An 18,647-nucleotide genomic window follows, 5' to 3' on the forward strand; every position below is an offset into this window, starting at 1 on the left:
GTGTGCTTGGGTGCTTTGCTGGATGCAATGTTGGTGAGAGGTGAGGAAGCCGCAGGCGAGGGCGAAGGCGATGCTGTTGCCGAGGACTAAAGACCGAAGTGGGGCCGGTGGCGAGTCGGCAACGCTCGCTCGAGTCCCGAGTCGATATCTCGGTTCGGACTTCTTGCCGCTGTCGTTTGTCGATTATTTGTTGGACCGTGCGTGCGTGCGCTGTCTGTCTGTGCTGCTCCAGCCCTTGGGTTTGTTATAAGTTGCTGCTCATGTGCTCCGTACTCCGTGCGTTGGCAGAGTTCCGCAAAGGCACAGCCCGCATGCACTTGGCACTGGGAACCGCCATACTCAAAAGTCAATCCACACATCGCTTGAAAGATGCCTGTTGAGGTCTACCATACGTGCTACCAGACAGACAGACCTCCCATCTTTTTCTCGCCATCTCCATACTCCCCTTGACCTTGTCCCTTTTCGTCCATCATAATGTACAAACGCCAGCACGCTGGGTTGTCGATAGCCGCCATCTGAAATAAAATACAAGGACAAATAGTGCGGCCAACCCGATGAAGCTACCCGGCCTTGGAGAGAAACTTGCCGTAAATTCGCAACCAACCACGCTAGCCTTTGAATTTCGAAACATGCGCTTCGGAAGCCGCTCCGGCAGACCCCATCGCGAGACTGGAGCGACAAGGGCATATCGAGCATCTTCCTTGCCTATCCTGTGTCGTATCCTGCGGAAGCGGGCTTCTAGATGAGATGCTTAGACCGGAAGTAAGCTCGGAGATACATGATCTGCCACACCCAGAGACCAATCAAGACCCACGTCGTGGTGACGCCGAACCACTTGACACGGTTGTTGGTGCTCTCGTTGGTGTCGCGGAGCTTCTGTTCGCGGTGGCGGAGGTATTCCATCTCTTGGACGATTTCTTCGGTCAATTCCTCGATACGGCGGAGCTCAGCCTCGACGGGCTTGAGTTTCTCCGTGGCCTGAATAGCGCTCCAGTCTTTGGCGTCGGCACCAATGTCGACGTCGAGTTCGATGTGGCGAGAGGCAGGGTTGGGCCGGCGAGCTACGCGCACCCAGTCAGTTGATGGACGAAACGCAACTCCTTGGCCCCGAGGACCGAGGACCCGCGGGAAGCCCCCGACTCACCGCCTGAAAACAAGTTCTCGAAGCAAACGTCAAAAGCGGCATCGGCGTGGGACTGAAACGTCACCCTCGACTCGCCGACAATGTCCCTAGGGCGGCCGTACTCGTTGCCCAATGCGTCGCGAACCTGCCATGACGGCTCAGCGTCAAACCTTGGCCCCCGATGCGATTTCTTCCAATCCATCCCTTCCGGCAGACGGACTGATGACTTACGTGCATGTTGACAACCATTCCGTCGCCCTTGAACCCATCCACCTTGGCCGTGACGACGACCAGCGTCTGCCGTCCCACGAAGTTGCGGATACACCTCTCCTTCTTGGTGTTCTCGCCGCCCGGGTGCGCCATCAGGTCAAACTTGAGTGCGTTGGCGACCCCAACAAGCACCAGCAAGCTGCAGAGCCACTGCAGCGTCGAGCGTTGTACTGCCATGGCGATTTTCCGTTGCGTCGACGTGCGGACGTTTACATGTACAAGGGGATATGGAGGGAAGGGAATTTCGTCGCCATCCATCCATCCATACACGGCACCTTGGGACTCGTGGGAACTTGCAAGGTGTCGCGTTTACCAAACAGGGTGTGGGAACAGGGGGCATCCAATCAGAGTTGATCCGCCAACGCAAATTCGCTCCCGGATCTGTAAGTCACGTGTGGGGCTCTGCCGCCGTGCAAACAAGCTCTTGGTCGCGACGCTGCGGCAAAATGCCAACGTCTCCATCGACAGACAACCTTCATATCGCTGGTGCCGATTGCTGCACAGGACACTTTTATTTGACAAGATGCCGAAATGTAAGTCGCTCCCTCCCCACCGCCTGACGCATACGACCTTTGCGCATGCTATACTAACCCGTCAAACAACCAAGTCTTTTGTAAGCCCGGAGCTTTCCACTCCTCTAATCCCACCACAACCGCACCACCGTTCGTCCCGAAACTCACACCCTCCAGGCGACTACTGCGATGTCTACCTCACCCACGATTCGATGAGCGTGCGCAAGGCTCACAACAGCGGCAAGAACCATTTGCGCAACGTGGTGGACTACTACCAACGTATGAGCCACCGCCCACCGCGCACTCAACGACAACCCCCCCCCCCCAAGCCATCCATCTGACAATCTGGCTGTAGAGATCGGCCACGAAAAGGCACAGTCCGTCATCGACTCCATCACCTCATCCTACGCCGCTGAGGGCCAGGCACATGCAAACCCGATGCTTCCCCAAAACCAGCCGGGCAACGCTTTCCTGCCGCCGTTCCCGTTCCCAGGTACCACTGCCCTTGGGCCCCCGTCCGTGAATGAAGCATGCAGCCGTGCTGACGACAGGTGTAGCCGGCGGTCCTCCTCCATTTCCTGGTGCCACGCCTGGTGCTGCTCCGGGCCAGTTTCCCCACGGAATTCCCCCTCCTCATGCTGGCGGCCGTGGCATCCCCCCCATGCCGCCCTTCCCTCCCGGTCCGAATGGTCTCCCCGTTCCTCCTCCCGGGGGCTTGCCGTTTCCTCCGCCCCCTGGAGGCCTTCCGTTCCCTCCACCGGGGGCTGCTGGCGCGCCTCCAAGTTTTCCTGGTATGCCGGGTATGCCTCCTCCGGGGCAAGGCTTCCCCCCCGGCTCTGCTCCGCCGCCGGGCTTCCCGGCCGGGCTCGGTGCGCCTGGACAAGATAGAAGGTAGGAATTGGAGCCGAAAGAAAATAGAAACTTGTAGGAGCATTATTTCTTCGTTAAACCTTGTATCTGGGAGTCGATTGGCGTCATGGGACGGCTAAGAAGCAGGCAGCTCTTAGCATGGGCATTGCAACGTTTGGGCAAATAAAACTCTACTGCATCATAAAGAGATTCATGCCTTTTAAATACCAAAGTACCTAGGTGGCTCACACATTGCACTGTCATCAATTCAAAGGCGCACAAAGTTTGTCTTATTCCCAAACACTTGGACGGGGCACAGAAAAGACGGCTTGTTATTGCAGCACACCATTATATCTATGATACATCATCGCTCGTAAATCTTTCCACCTCCTGATGTCGCTTCCCTCCAGAAAATAGCAGTCACCAGAAACAATACAGGACGGACCGCTCATGACTTGCCATTCGGAAAAAGGAAAAGAAGAAGAAGAAAAAAAAGAAACATGCGCATAGAAATCAAACTAGTAGCGGTTCATCGGTAGTCTCCATCTCACCATCATTATCGCATCAGCTCAATCAAACACCAAGTGCCCAATGCCCATACCGAGTAAACTTTGATGTAATCTTTCCCATGAAAATTTCGCTGCTATCATAAACCGTCAACGTCATGGCATTCGTAACTTGCACTTCCACGAAAGTTGTATGCGCCTTCTCCTATAGATGACTCGTGCCAGGATGCTTCCTCGACTTTTGACCGTTTTTTCTGTTCTCTGCCGACCATCATCGATTGTTCCATGAATCTTTGCTCCTTGTGTTGTCTATATTTGGTCCGGGTAAGCCCTTTGTAGACCTTGAATGTTGCTGTTCCTGATGACATCGCTGACACCATCGCGAACTTCCCTAGGTCCACTAATTATCTGTCGAAGCTCCTGTGTTCTCTTCTCTCGTCTTCTCTCATTCCACATCCGCGTCAGACTTGGGAGCCTTTCGAGTCTGCCGCTCAGCGAGGAAGAGCGGCGTAATTTCCCATGACTTGGCCGCTTCCGTAAAGAATGACCGCGCCAAAATCCCCTATGCGAGCTGTCGTCTAGTACGGGTCGTAGCTCATCATGAGCCTTCATCACTTGCTTCAGCGAGTCAGAACTGGCTCGCCTACGCATGACCCTTAGATTCCCACTAGGTGTTCGTTTTACTGTGCGGCGTTGGGGCCCGTTCATGTCGTCTGCCTCGTATTGTTTTTCAGCTCGTAATGGGAAGATCGCAAGAGTCTGCTTCATTTTGGTGCTCAGACTGCGTTTTGTACGACGTGGTCGATTGTCAACTAGAGGATAGCGATAAATCTCATCGTCCATCCGACTCCCGCGGCGACAGTCTGCACATTCGCAAAGCTCATCGTAATCCCACTGCGGCCGCCAACGAGGATGCAGCTTGTCTTGTTCCATAGGTTCGTCTTCCCTTCCCCCGTAAGACGGATCCATGTCGGGGTTGATGCTCCTGAGCCTTTGTGAGTCGAAAGACTTGGGGCCAGTTCGTGAAAGAGAAAAAGTTTTGGCTAAGAGACCGGCCTGCTTTGAAGCACTTGGGGGGTAATCTATAGAGTGTCTGCGCCGGCTTAGGGCTCTTCGGACAATTGACGACCGTCGACTTGGTTTCTCAGTATCTGACTCATCAAAAACCGCAGTTGGCTCTGCCTTTTCATGAGCTGGCGTTAGACCAGATGGCGTGGCAGGGATGAAGTTGATCGCGGGTGGGAGCCGAGGCGGATCCGGCGGCGCGCGAGGGTTTCGAAGGGGTGAATCGACTTCTTCTGATGACTGTCGTTGTTCAGGCGTTACTGAGTTGCCTTCGGGGCTGGTAGCAGTTATTTTCGGAGGCTCCTTGGACTCGACCCTCTTGAGACCCTTCTCCGTAGAGTCCGATGCATCCGAGGGTTTGGCAGAATGATCCACCATCAACACTGATGAATTTTGATGGGCATACATATGAACGGCTTGCGCTTCGGATACCTCGAGGGCGGTCCAGTTGGTTTCCACTGATACTATGGAGAATGGCGTCGCGCGAGAGGAGAATTTCTTTGCCGAGGCTGCATCGTCGTGATGATCTGCACTAAAGTGCTCAGCTGCATAGCCTCCCACTTCGGATCTTGAAGTTTGCGGAGAGTGTGCTGCCACGACGGGTGATGTTGGTGCTACTGGCACTGGCACTGCTGGTATGGCTTGAACTGTGACGAAAGTCGTAGGCAGCGCTGCAGGCACAATTTGAGACGGTAATGCCTTGGTGGCATGGTCATGTGCATCGTTCAAGGCCTTTAGACTTTCGACAGTCAACGAGCCAGCTCGGGAGACAGTGCGGCTTGTCGGGGCCGACAGTGAAGATGAGCGAGCCAGGATATGGGGTGGAATATCGATGGTTCTTCGCTCCGACCACTCCGGCATAGAAGTAGATCGGTCCCAGCGTGATTGTCTCTCGAAAGACGATTCTTCATTTGGGAGGGGCGACTGATCAAGAGGAGTAGAGCCAACACTTTTGGTCCTAGAATGTCGGCTTGATGTGGACCGCAAAGAAGGTTCCCTTGACTTTGGCTTGTTTGACGATTTTCGATCAGGAATGACAACTACAGGTATGCCTCCATTCTTCCATACTTCGCGTCTTGCGCGTCCACTGAGCAATGGCTTTGTGCTAGGTGTGGAAGCGTAGCTGTCACGTCGCCTACCCGGCCCATTTTGTAATGGCGATGGTAAGGGCAATGCATGATGCCGCAGTTCGAACGCATCCGTAAAAGCCCGTCGACCACGAGGGCTCGTCTCTCGGAGTTCCCTTCGCTTGCGAACATGTCGCAAGGTTGGTCTTTGTGGAATGGGTGAATTATCAACCAAAATAGCTTCAACCACAGTAGAAGGCGTAGATTGATAAGAGAGACCGGATAATCTTCGTGATTCAATATTTCCCCTCGGTTCTGAGTGCGTTGTATCCACCCCGAAACTTTTTTTTGGAAGGGTTGTTTGAGGTGACGGGTCGACCATGGCGGGGTTTTGAAGAGATAAACTTCGGACAGCCCTCGTCACATTTGTCGCCGTGACCACGTCATCTTCTGTGGCGTCGCTCTCCCTCAAGGCCACCCGAGTGGCCATTAGAGAAGCAGTTTGGGGGCGATGTCTGCCTACAGATACCATTCTCCCAAGGTTGTCATCCCACTCCTGCTCTACCCTATTGGGAGAGCTCCATTCGCCATCAAATCGAGCCAGTTCGCCGCGGGCCCATGGAGTGTAACTCTCGTCATGTTTCGCACTGTATTCGAGGGCTAGGTCCGAAAGCTGGGGTTTGACGGTATGACTACTGACTTGTACGGGTTTTCGAAGGACTGTAGCTTGCGATGGCGTTGAAGAGGTCAAAATAGATTGAATAGCTGACATGGCAGCTTCGTCCTCAGACAGCGGTTCCTCTCGAGCTGTCTTGAACGACTCAGTGTGAGAATCCGTGGTGGCGGTTGTAGTCCGAGAAGTGCCACGATCAAAAGTTGCGAGACGAAAAACGCGAGGGCGGCTCGCAGGGTGAGGCGGCGTCACATCGGGTGTTGGAGGACTACGTTGATCTGGTGGCGTTGTCGGTGGTCGTTTTGACGAGACTTGTGGGGTTTGAAAACTGATATCAGGATGTGAAGGACTAGACGATTGAGCTGGATAACTACCGGACGAGGCGCGAGAGCAGTTTGGAGGAGTCGGGGGTAAATCAGGGCCAGTTCCTCTTCTCCGCGGTTGGTGCTTCAAAGTTCGTGGGCTGGAGGCTTGAGAGTCGGAGAAACCGGGAAAAGCGAACGTGTCGATGAGCAGGTCGCACGCTGAAGGCACTGCTGATGGAGAATCGTCAACGGTCGGGCCATTTCGTGGGCGAGGCAGGACTTTGCGCTTTCTGAATTGCCGCTGAGCCTTCAAGCCCGCGTCGAACGGGCTTTTAACATGGTCGGGTAGTATCGGTGCCGTCATTGTGAGCGATGAAATGACGGCAACTCGGCTTGAGCATGCTCAAGGAGCGAGCTGAGGAGACGCAGGGATAAAGAGATTTGGATGCTAATGTTTTTTTGTGGTGGCTGTCTTGAAACCAGGGATTCTGTGCATACTGAAGGTACCGGCGACGCCATTCAATTGGACAGGTGGCTGAACGTGAAGTAAAGTGGTTCGCGGCCGCGGCGCCAGGGTGACCCTTCTATGACTGAGATGACCAAGTGGTCTCAAGGGCATCTAAAGCAGCAGATGCAGCAATATGCGCAAAGAGTTCCTGAGGCACGGAAGCAAGCAGGTATGTACTAGTAGCAACGATGGTGGAAAGGGGCGAGACAGAGACAGGTTTGGGATGGGATATTATGCGACCCGGCGGGTCCTGAAGTCTGAGGAGATGAGAGCCAAAAAAGATGAAAAATCAAATTAAAATTAAAAAAAAAATTAAAAAATTAAGAAAGACGTGAAGCAGGTGATGCTTGGTGGACCGAGGTGGGACGGTGGTCGCGAAGCCGGATGGGATACGAAGGACGAGACAAATAGCCTAGCGAGGCAGCGCGGCGCAGCACACGGCCGTGGCGATACTCTGTACGATGTAGTCAAATGCGCAACAAGCTGCTTCAACGTTGTGTCGGGTGGTTTGGCGTGTCAATGCAGATACATGTCAGGTTTCAAAGTTGGAGTCGCCGAGGATGGTGGCAGCAATGCTTCTGGTGACGGAGGACTTGGGGACTCGGGGCGAAGCAAGCAAAAAGGAAGGAAACGGTCTGGTCACTGGTGCTTGCCTACTACTAGTTAACTCGTCCTACGTCATTGGATGACATTGGCGGAGGGCCTGGCCGGACAAAGGAAGGAGGAACGACGGCGCCGTAGTGCCCGTGCCCGCTGAATGCTCAACAAGTGCCTTCCGCTCGCTCTCTAGCACCCAGTTCCACCCGTCAGCTCCACTTGTTTTCCATGTCACAAAGGCCTTCCCACAAACTGGTCGTACGGCACTCCGTACTCCGTGCCATCTGCCATCTGCCACATCCAAAGGCGACACGCCACCAAAAGCCGTGCGGGTCGGCGCGGAAGACTAACGCGGTTTGCGAGCGAATTTCACTTTGCTGCTTCCGGTACCCCACGACGCTCGAATACATGCTGGAAGAGGTCAAGGTCAACTGGTGTCGTCGGGTCGGTGCGGAGTAGAGGGACGTCTGATAACAGCAACGGGGCACCCGATGTGCGCGGCACTTGAGGTACTCGAGCACCTTTACATTGAGTGTGCTTTGCTGACCTCTCCCAGATCCTTGCCCATCCTCTGTCCATGTCCAGTGTATCTGGTTTTGTCAGGAGGGGAGATTCTGCGCAACTACTGTGAAGCCCCGGACGTGAAGACGACGCAGCAAGGTGCACGAACCAGCTGGTCGTTGGACCCTCCAATGTTTCCACTAAGCACGAAGACCGAGTCACGACCCTGGAAGACTTTGTTTAGCACTGTGTCTCGATCCCTCCCCCGAGCCGTGGCCATATCCACATAACCGACTAGCTATTATTGCACTCTTGCGACCGCGGACACCACCACCGAGCGCTGTCCACCATCATGGAAGATGGCCACGCCAGCAGACAAGGTGCAGACGCGCCTTCCTCACCATCACTGAGCAGTTTTCAACTCTGAACCCGCAGAGGTCCTCTGATAGGCCTGAACCGGCTGCAGACCACCCTCCCCTCTGCCTTCGTGCGTCGCCACGCTAGTCGACATGCATCACATCGGCTTCCCGTAAACAATGTCGAAAGCCCGCGTCTTGGTTTCCTGCTGTGCCCTCGCATTGACAACTTTCACTGCCGACTGACAAGTACCAAGCACTGGAGTATCTAATTTGACAACCACCCTCCCACCTGTACAATACGCATTACTTCCACTTCTTCTCTGCACCCCTACTCCGGCCCAGACCCGTCACGTTACCAAGTTGGCACGAGGCTGTTCCCTGCCCCCCGGGGCGTCAACACATGATGTTTTCGAATTGACACACTGAGTAGGGTTCAATCCCTGACTGTTTGAACCTGTTGTCGCAATTTCTTCGCCTTCTCATTGGCCCTGACAACGCTGCTAGAAGCCCTATTGCGCTGCATCCCGAACCTTGATCCTGTGACAGATTGATGCATTCGAGCCTGGTTTGCCTTGTCATTAGTCCACTCCCCTGTGAGCTATTATACATGAGGATCTAAAAAACGGATTGCTCTGTTCCGTACTCCTCTCGTCGTCAGCCAATACTCTTGTTTCAAAAATGGCGGCTGCGCAGAATAGAAGCAATTCGATTCCATAGATCTCTGCATGGAAGACATGGAGTCGGATCGGCATTAGCTGGATTGCCATGCTGCCGAGTCGGACTCTCGAGTTATCATATCTATGGCCGGTATCAGAGAAACACTACAACGTTGCGGTTTCCCCGACCCTCTAGCGAACAGCGATTACATTGGCGTTGAGTTCGTATGCATGAGATTAGACTGCCTCGGCAATTCCGAGCAAGGAAGGGCTACCTCGCCCCGAAATTTGGCATCGAGTCTTTGAATGATCGTCGCTGCTCAAGAACGTCCCATTTAACAGAGGAATCATGTTTTACGCGAAAACGTAGCACTCCACTGTTTAGGGGACTCTCAATGAATTGCTTTGTCCGGATAAAAGGGTGAACTTGGTGACAGGCTGACCTAGCAGTCCCATGCTAAGCGAGCGCTTTAGCAAACATGAAACACCACATCGTCATCGTCGGAAACTATCAAGGCCACCTACGTAGACTTAACCGTGCTATATATCCTCCTGAGCAGTATAGTGTACTGAGCATCGAAGACGTACTTGTTGCTGTCTCATGCTCCCCAGTCTTCCATACCACGCTGCCATAGCCACCAACTACCTTTGCACAAGCACCTACAGTTGGGTACCTTTTGGGGATTGGGTTTCCAGCCATTGCATCTGGATAACGTCAACTGGAGCACCACTCCGCCGGCAACTTGCAAGTTCCGCAGAATTTAAACACCTTTCCCGAGACGGAAAACCACTTGCTGGTTCCACATGGATTTGGCCAGTGTGTACAAACAGATGCCGATGAAGTTGGACATACTGGGGAGGCCTCATGGGCATACTGCCTCCTCCATCTTGAGAGACGTGGCATTAATCACTGCCTGCGAGTTGGGACTCTGGATTTTTTTTGCAGTGTATGGATACCAGAAAAGAGCGGAGTCGTGATGCGACGCACGATTTCAGCATCAAAAGTTGCAGATGAGCGAGTGGTCGGGACAACCCAACAACAGGTACCGACAACACGGTGTATTGTTGTCTCGGGGAAACAGACGCAAACACGTACTTGGGCGAGACTTGAGAAGGAGTTGGCCGATGTGGTATAATCCGCAGGGTTGTTCTCATCATGGCGGTGCACCTCATGGCTGGGCTACACAAAAGGAAGAAGCGTCCTTTACCGAAACCGCCAAAGCCATTCTTGTATCCTGGCTTGTCCGTCTTCAAAGGGAAACAACTCCGCTACTACAGGAGTAGCTCCTTTGGACAAGTCAAGACCTCAAGCGCTGAACCATGCTCTCCGTGTAGCAAGCAATGCGGCGGATCGACAATGCGCTTCGAATTGTGTGACGCGGCGGGCGACCAAGGTATCACGACCAGCAGAGCCATTCGATTTTTATCTTCTCTTTCACGGTTTCCGAGATTGATCCGATTTTGCTACGTTTCGAAATGGCCAGGCAGTTGACGCAGCGGTGTGGTTGGGTTGGAACAAATTGCCCGAGTCTTTGAAGGGAAGAAAGAGACAAAATAAGACAAGGCGATGTTGACACAGAACTGGAACGTTTATATCCTTCGAGTCGCTCCCTTCTTTAGAGTACAGAATAACAAGGTGGTGTTGCCAACGCGTCAAGGAAACCCGGCTACGCGAAGTCCAGGCGAGAATTCTTCCAAGCCAAGGGGAAGAGATGTGAGTAAACATAATCGTCAACAGAACTAGGACGAGCGAGCACCAATCGTTGAGAAAGACAGGCGTCGCAAAATATGATGAATGGATAGTTGTACGCTTAGCAGGGCCTGTGAATGCGACGTATTTTACACAACGGATGGCTTTGAGGGTGGACGAGGAAGCATTCACGACAAGCTGCACATCACAGGGCTCCTTCGCCCCAGGGTGAATGTGCCGAGTTTCGCATATCATTAGACATCATCGCCGAACCTGCACATGCTTACACAACGGCTCTCGTGCAACCAGGGGCATTGCCGCATGGGCACCTTTAGACGGCACAGAAGAAGGTGACGAACGCCTGTCTTGAAACTTTGACCAAAGCGGTCACAGATGGGGATGTATCCTTGGTAGAGCTGCCGTGTATCTGCGGTGGAACAAAGCGGACGGGTTGCTGCATGGACTACGGTCCATGGATGTGTCTCGGTTTGAAGGGATATTGCACGGTGCCATAGTTTCGTCTGATGGTAATTTCGTATCCGAGGGAATCGACCAGAACCCCGCTGAACAAATACGATTACTAGTTACTCCTGGTACGTACCCAACACGTGGGCTCTGGATTCTGGGGTTGCGAAGCCGCCGGGATATGCATGGAGATCTGGGTAGAAACGCCGTACGGACGAATGATGGGCATAGCAAGGAGTGCGCAGACAGCAGGGGCCCCCTGCGCCTCGTATAAGTGCCAAGGACGACTGTTGAGAAAACAAGAAGCTGGAAAGGAAAGGCAGCAGCGGATGGAGGCTTCATTTGATGCGTGGCCGTGATTGCCCTCGGTTGGACCATCGTGCAAGGCCGCGGATACTGTCGAGAAGAAAACGGCGAAAGTTGATCATGGAGGGGTCAACCAGCAATCAGCAAATTTGAACATGGTAGCCTAGTGACATGACAGACGCCCACCAAGATGCGAAAGTAGTGAAGAGAGGCTGCCCAAAGCGCAAAAAATGAGTGAGTGAAAAAGGAATATGAAAATAAACGCAATCGTTCGTGGTCCGGTGCAGATCTCATCAGGAGGACAAAAGTGGCCCAGCCGCATGACGGCATGGTCTTGTGGTTGCAGGAAGGAGCCACCAAGCTGTGGTTGCATTTTGCTGGCTAGTGGCCCAAAACGGGTTTAACGTTGACGGGTCTGTCTGTGGTGTGTGCGCTGGCCTTGGGCCGACGAGATCGTGACCGTCTTGAGTCTTGACTCTCGACCCTTGCGTCTCCCTAGCTTTTCCATGTTCCTGTTCCCATCCGTCCCTTTTTGTCCCAAGACATTGCCACAACCAACTACGTACTCATATTCACCACACGAGCCGTCTGAGGCCTTGGTGCCAGTCGATGCTATTTCACCGAGTACTGGGCCGCTACTCCCCAAGATCAGAATTCGATTCTCGTATCGGCGTAAACTGAAGACGGTGCCCCGTGCCCATGGATGGTTCGTCTCTTTCCAGGCCCCGACTAGGCAAATACTGCGACTCTTCCAGGATGGTGCTAGATATCTGACCTGTGACAAAGCAGTTGTAGGATGCCACCCTACCTACCCGAGTACGTAGTTACTCGACATCCACTATGATTGACCTCGAGACAACAAGACAACAGCTGTTGAACATCCTTGTTGGCTGTGACCTCACTGGTCCCTTCACTTGCTGCGCTTCGACATTCGCCAGTGGCCCGGTGCCACATCACCATCACCATACCCCGAACTTGGCACGCAACTCGTAGCTCCGCGTGTGCGACAATCAAGTTGGCCATGCTTTCGTTTGCTATAAGAGGTCCGAGCCGCCGCCACATGACTGCAAATTTCCATCCTCAACTCTCTTGACCCGACAGAGAGAGTATTCGTCCTTCGCTTGTGACTCCAATTATCCCGTCGTGGTTCTGCCAACATTTTGTTCTCTTACGAGACCAAGACAGCTCGCTCACTTATAACACACGTGGTTCATCATGAAGATCGCCGTAGCTGCCCTCGCTACTGCTGCGGCAGTTGTTTCTGCCATTCCCAACGGAGGCATTCCTGTCGATGCCAAGATCGCTTGTGAGAAACCCAACGTCAACTTCTGCCTGGATTCTACGACACTTGTGAACTGCGACGCCAATAAGGTGGGCACTCGCGCTTTCTGTCGCGAGAGCATGATTCCATCACCACCTACAAATGGAATCGGCTTGTGCTGGCAGAGCTCGAAAGACGCCAGCGATGCGGTTTGCCACAAGGCAGTAAGTCTAGACAAATATCACTGGGGTTAGGGTTGCACGTTACTCATTGAATCAGTGCGTCGTCTATCATCCAACGCAATACACCATCCCCGCCTCGCTTTGTAACCCTACATATATACCAATGGATGTTCCAAGATCGGATGCCTTTAGAACTCCTACTCAAACCGCCAGCCTTCCTGCGGGAATCTCGACACAACCAGGTACTGCTTCATCCAGCACTCCCACCTCAGGCGTCATGAGCATCCCAGAGGGCACCAGTCTAGGAACTGCCACGATTCCCCATTCCACTCATGGTGAGGTGACTGGCCCAACCGGTACCTCGACTGGTGCTTGGTCGCCTACTGGAACCGACGACTGCCCTGTTCCCACAGAGACTGCCACTGCTACCGGAAGGACTGGTAATAACACGACGTCTCATACTACTTCCGACACGACTGTCCCTACTGCCGGTGCCAGTACCAACCATGTCATCGGAGCTCTCGCTGCCGCTGGCTTCCTGGCTGCTTTCTTCTTCTAAACTCATATTCTAATGCCCCGAGGCATCATCCGCCTGTTGGTAAAAAGGCCTGTTACCCAGCCACCTCCAGCTCTGACGAGACCGCCGAGTTCGGTCAGAGAAAGGATGATTTTTTCCTTGGCGAGGAGGGGGGGGGATGGAAGACCTACGAATAATAATGCAGAAGTAGCGGAGGCAAGGCGAATGCCACTGAGACGATCCAAGCATGACACCGCAAATTCAAAGAGACCAACCCTGAAGTTTAACACACGAGTTGCATCAGGCCCTACACTAGTATATACAACAACAAACGCTCCCTCATTCCCCAAAACCCCTTGCCGCTTCCCAGACTCCGGCATGAGACACGTGTAGTCCGAGTGTGTAATCCCCGTCATTGCGTCATCACTTTTTACTCGCCCACACGTTCTCATGAAACACCCACAAGGACGGGGCCTCCTCGGACCCTTGATACGAGTAACTCAAGTACAGGGCGTATCGAAACATGGCCACTCTCAAGCTCTCCTCCGTCACGTCCTCCCTCTGCAGACTCTGCACCACGCTGTCAACCGTCAACTCCTCGAACCGGCGGCCCACACAACCCTCGCTCAGGCCGATCTCGCCATCCGATCCGCATTCCCTACAAGTGCCGCGCATCCTCGCCACACAAGGCTGCCATTGTCTGCCACGAAACGCAACATAGACAGCGAGCAGGAAACTTTGCGGAATGGGCAGATGGCAGGGCACGACGCAGCCAGGGGACCAGATGGATGTCTTTTGGCGCCTTCTCGCCTCGCGAGCTCCCGATTCGAGCTTTGACAGCGCCACATCGGGATCAATGAAGGACGGGACGGACGGGAAAGACCGAGGCGCGAGAATGGCATTGAACAGGCGCGAAGTCAGGCGCGTCGAGGGCCTGGCGGACGGCGGTAGGTGAGAGAGGATTTCGTGCAGGAGCTCCGAGGGCAGCGAGTCCATGTTGCGTAAGGTAAGGTATGGTTGGTGATGCGGGGGTTAGGGTTGCCCGAGCGGATGGCTGGTTGTCCGGAGCTTTTGGGGGGAAACTGGAATAAAGAAGTAAACTAGCCTAGATGACGGTGAGCGGTAGATATTTGAACTCTGAAAAGATAAAAGAAAGAAGGAGAGAACAGAGAAAAAAGTAGACAGGGTGACACGGTGCCTGGCTGCGCATTGCACACATTTAGTAGGTTGTAACTTGTGGCCTGGGAGCCGTCAAGGTTCACGGCCTGGATGGACCGCACGGCGCACGCCATGCCGTCGGTCGGGGCCAGAGTCTCCCCTTCCTGCTCTGCTCTGCGGCCGGTTGGCAGCCATGGCTTCGCGTGAATATACGATAATGCTTGGCTGGACGGGCTTTATTGTATGCGGGCTAGGTGTTGGCCGCGTCGACGGGATGCATGAGGTGGCTGTGGTGGTGCAGGAGCAGTGGTGCAAAAGCGCCCATGGCTACCGATGTGATTATTCTGCGGTTCCATCTTAGCTTGCTCTTCTTTTCGTCTTCTCGATCTGGACTGTGTCTGCGCGGTTGAAGTTGTGGGCGCGACCGCCAGGAGAATTATACTGAAGCGTCCGTCCAAAAAACCACGTCTCCCTGGCTGGCTATGGAGAGCGACACGTTGCCAGCTGGGCCATGCCGCCACGTGGCCAGCACGCGACGAGGACACTCGGTGGTCTTGAAGTATTCTTCGCCAGGTTGCTTTTTTTGTCCCCTCTTTATTGCGTTTGACACCCTCGTCTCCTTTGGCTATCCGCAGCAGTCGTCACGAGGCAGTCTCGTCCCTCCACCACTGCTGCATCAGCACAATCCTCTCCGTCCTCTCCTTGGCCAACCTGCGCCCCTCATCCGTCTTCATCATGCCCTCCAGCCGCACCAGCTTCTCCGCGAAATGCTCCATCGTGTTCCCCATATCCCTATTCCTCGCACCGCCAAACGCAAAGGCTCGGCCTATTCCCACGGCGCCGATGGCATCCAGGCGGTCCGCGTCCTGGACGACGGCCAACTCGGGATGCGCCTCTATCAGCTGCATCACCCTGCCCGGGTCCTTGACTTCGCTGGAGTAGCTGACCCCTAGGCAGATTGCTTGTACCTTTTCAGCGAGGGCCTCCGAGGCGCCAAAGGAGCGGAGCGCGTCGAAGACGAGGCGGGATGAATCTTCGCCTGGCTTGAGGTACTTCTTGTCGCCGACGTCGTGGAGCAGTGCCGAGAGGGTGACAGCGTCCAGAGAGGTGCTGGGGAGGGTAGCTTGGATGTGCTTGGCGAGCCGCAGCACGCGCTGGACGTGGTTGAAGTCGTGGGAGGGGTCGTAGTTTGCCATGTAGGCCTCCACGTAGTGGGTTACTTTGGCGACGAGGGCGTCGTCGATGGTGAGTCCGGACGACATGTCGGCGTGTGTTGCTGGTTGTAACTTGAGGAGGGCGGTGGAAGGGCATTGACTGGTCACAACATCAAGAATGGGAGGCACCGATTGCACTTTCCGAAACAAGGCATCCAATCCGCGTACCAGCCAATCCGGGGCTCGGATTTCTAAGCCATGTCGCATCGACCCGACCCTCCAAACCGACATGGAGTTCGGAGTGCCGCGTATGGCAATCGTCATCCGAAGTTGATTGACGGAACTGGGACCTCGTATAGGTTTTGCCTCAGCTAGGAAGCGATGGAGCAGCGTATTGGAATTACAGTACTCGGCGCGATTCGAGAATCGTGGGTGTAGCAGACCTGTCATCAAGTCAGACAGGCCACGTTAGTACAACTTCAACCCATGGTACGAAAGAATACGCAAGCATAGCGTAATATTGACGGGTAAAGCCGCGCAAAAGCCGTCTCGGCTCGCAACCAAATTTTCCAGGAATAAATTCTTCTGAAATGCTGCAGTAAATTTGGTATTGGCAACGAAAGAACACGCTGAGCAAATCTCTCATGAGCAAAATCGTCGTGGCACAACGCAGTCCAGCACGATATGTCCACATTGGAGAGTTCGCCGGACCTTGAATTGATAGAAGAGCTAGTGGTGGAACGTGCCGGACAAGCCGAGGACTGGCCTGTTTCATATGGTCAGATCGCCTCAAAGCCCGTTGCAGCCCGCGGTTAAGAATGGCTGCAACGTCGGTACCATCTCTGGTTCTGTTGAATATATCGTGAGCCTCCTGATTAGGCAACGTTTTGAGAGCTCAAACGGTTCTTCGTGAGAAGTTGCTCGGCACTGCAGGTGATTATAAGCTCGTCTGAGGGCCTGCAACTGCGTCTCTCCTGGTTGTGTGGTCGGAAGGCACTCGGTCCGTCGTTGGATACATCCACGAAAAACTGGTCGTTCTGCAGAGCGTTGCCAAATCCGGTCCGCATTTGCCACGCAGGTGACGGTATTCATGCCCAGGAACTTGGTTGAGATACGTGTCCCCTGCTTACGACACTCTGTACACGCCGCTGCCACGAGATGGACCCTCGGAGGCAAAATTGGCTCTGGAACTGGTCAAAAGTAGCAGAGGGCGCGATGCTTTCATGCATCTCTTTGGCAAGACTTTCTGCTAGCCTCGTAGCTTATCTTGATTGTGCCGCACCCACCAGCGTATGCTAATCGGGTCAGTAGTAATATCACAGTTTCTTGGCTGCCGCCTCTATAACCCACGCATATGTGTTCGATATTCCTCGCAAAAAATGCTACTGTAATGCTTGTCTCCCTATGTTCTTGCCAAAATGATCCAGGTCGCTTGAAACGCAAGCACCAAGCGGTCTGGAAATGCAGCAAACGTTTAAACACCCAGGCAATACGAGGCACTCTCGATTTGTTATCTGCTAACTTGTGGCGAAAAGTCTCGTCTTCAATGCAACGTCTTCGTCCGAGGCCAACCCTTGGATACTGGTTGATAGAAGGCATACCCGCGGCCTCGACTGCGTGTATTCTTCGCTTGTGACCCTCCTTCTTTACCCGCCGACGCTAAAACTTAGTGGCTGCACGAAACTCTAGAATGAGGGCGGAGGACTCGCACCATAATCGGCTTGTTGCCGCATAGTCGAGAGGTGATGCAGGGCGGTAGTTATCAGCTCAGTGGCACGAGGACAGGCCGCATAGCGTGGGAGAATCCGTTGTGTGATGGAGAGAAACGAGCTTCGTATTGACTGAGAGAAATGTTTTGTTTATGCTGTTCAAGTAGATTTCGTTGCTGATCTTATGCTACCATCTCGGCGTACCAGGACGAGACCTCCGTACTGAAAATTGGGCGAGTGTACGGAGTACTCCGTACCTGGGCCAGCAGTTGCCGCTTCAAGGAGCCGATGTCTTTACGTGTGAGGTTATCATGAAGGCGCAGTCCTGAGCTGCATTGCTTGTTCCCGTCAATCGGTAACTCACGCCCTTGGCCTACCTTGGCGCCTACGCAGTAGTAGTACGAACGAGGAAGGTGCAACGGACTCGATATCATCGTCAAAATGTAGCCTAGCTACCTAGGTAGGTGCCATGTCAGGTCTGTCCTTCCTCGTGCCATGTCTCGAGCCAAAGTGTAGCTCCACGGTTGGTGATGAGTGACGGCCCATCAATTGACATGCCGGCAAAGGCAAGACTGTAGCTAACTTCAATGGTGCCAGTGTCGATTCAGGCCGTATTGCGCCGTCTTCTGGCACGCATGCCCTCAAGACCAATCTGCAGAGGCAGTTCAGCACGCACCGACGACGGGCGAGAGAGAGAAAGTCGCCTGGCGGGACAACAGGGCACTACTACAAATAGAAATGGCGGGGTGACGCTGCAGGCTCCACATGGCCCACCTCCAGCGCCAGCCCAATCAAGCGGCACTTCTAAACGCCGGCATCCATGAGCGTGTGCACCCAAGTCCCGTCATTGGCCAGACTTGATGCCGCTCGACGCATCGTGATGCCTCGTGATGCCTCGTGATGCATCTATGTGCAGGCGCCCTGCCACTGTTTAAGCGCCGACAATCCCCTCATCGCTTGGTCCCCTCTCTGTCGGCTGGCACTGCTTGCTCTCTTCTCGGTCGCCTCTCTCTCGCCCGCATTCACCTCCGCCCGTCGTCCGCAATGTGGTGTCAACGTCGGCCACTGACCTGTGCCCGTAGCCCATGATCCCATGTCCATCCCACGTCCAGCCTCTCATTGGATGAGTTTCTTGGGTAAACAGTGCCATCGTGTCTTCTACTTCCTGCATGTCTCCCAAGCGTGCAGCTGCAAAGGTTTGTATGAGTAAGTCG

General features: G+C 54.0%; 6 protein-coding genes across 6 annotated transcripts; 2 read left to right on the top strand and 4 right to left on the bottom strand.

Moving 5' to 3' along the window:
- Window positions 1-738: 738 nt before the first annotated feature.
- MAM_05102 (ERV25 protein) lies at window positions 739-1,570 on the bottom strand (the record flags this gene model as incomplete). Its single annotated transcript, XM_040823900.1, has 3 exons — window positions 739-1,061; window positions 1,145-1,268; window positions 1,355-1,570. 3 exons carry the CDS (start codon window positions 1,568-1,570, stop codon window positions 739-741), a joined length of 663 nt encoding a protein of 220 aa, XP_040678059.1.
- Window positions 1,571-1,916: 346 nt separating this feature from the next.
- Window positions 1,917-2,800, top strand: MAM_05103 (Zinc finger, U1-C type; the record flags this gene model as incomplete). The annotated part of the gene is made up of 4 exons (XM_040823901.1): window positions 1,917-1,926; window positions 2,083-2,184; window positions 2,261-2,398; window positions 2,463-2,800. 4 exons carry the CDS (start codon window positions 1,917-1,919, stop codon window positions 2,798-2,800), a joined length of 588 nt encoding a protein of 195 aa, XP_040678060.1.
- A 769-nt stretch (window positions 2,801-3,569) lies between these two features.
- MAM_05104 (uncharacterized protein) lies at window positions 3,570-6,734 on the bottom strand (the record flags this gene model as incomplete). The annotated part of the gene is made up of 1 exon (XM_040823902.1): window positions 3,570-6,734. One exon carries the CDS (start codon window positions 6,732-6,734, stop codon window positions 3,570-3,572), a length of 3,165 nt encoding a protein of 1,054 aa, XP_040678061.1.
- A 5,933-nt stretch (window positions 6,735-12,667) lies between these two features.
- Window positions 12,668-13,454, top strand: MAM_05105 (uncharacterized protein; the record flags this gene model as incomplete). Its single annotated transcript, XM_040823903.1, has 2 exons — window positions 12,668-12,937; window positions 12,993-13,454. 2 exons carry the CDS (start codon window positions 12,668-12,670, stop codon window positions 13,452-13,454), a joined length of 732 nt encoding a protein of 243 aa, XP_040678062.1.
- Window positions 13,455-13,835: 381 nt separating this feature from the next.
- Window positions 13,836-14,408, bottom strand: MAM_05106 (F-box domain, cyclin-like protein; the record flags this gene model as incomplete). The annotated part of the gene is made up of 1 exon (XM_040823904.1): window positions 13,836-14,408. One exon carries the CDS (start codon window positions 14,406-14,408, stop codon window positions 13,836-13,838), a length of 573 nt encoding a protein of 190 aa, XP_040678063.1.
- Window positions 14,409-15,211: 803 nt separating this feature from the next.
- Window positions 15,212-15,832, bottom strand: MAM_05107 (hydrolase; the record flags this gene model as incomplete). Its single annotated transcript, XM_040823905.1, has 1 exon — window positions 15,212-15,832. The coding sequence occupies one exon, from the start codon at window positions 15,830-15,832 to the stop codon at window positions 15,212-15,214; it is 621 nt and encodes a 206-aa protein (XP_040678064.1).
- Window positions 15,833-18,647: the final 2,815 nt, after the last annotated feature.

The sequence above is a fragment of the Metarhizium album genome (genome assembly GCF_000804445.1).
Source record: "Metarhizium album ARSEF 1941 chromosome Unknown scaffold_12, whole genome shotgun sequence".
Classification (NCBI taxonomy): Eukaryota; Fungi; Ascomycota; class Sordariomycetes; order Hypocreales; family Clavicipitaceae; genus Metarhizium; species Metarhizium album.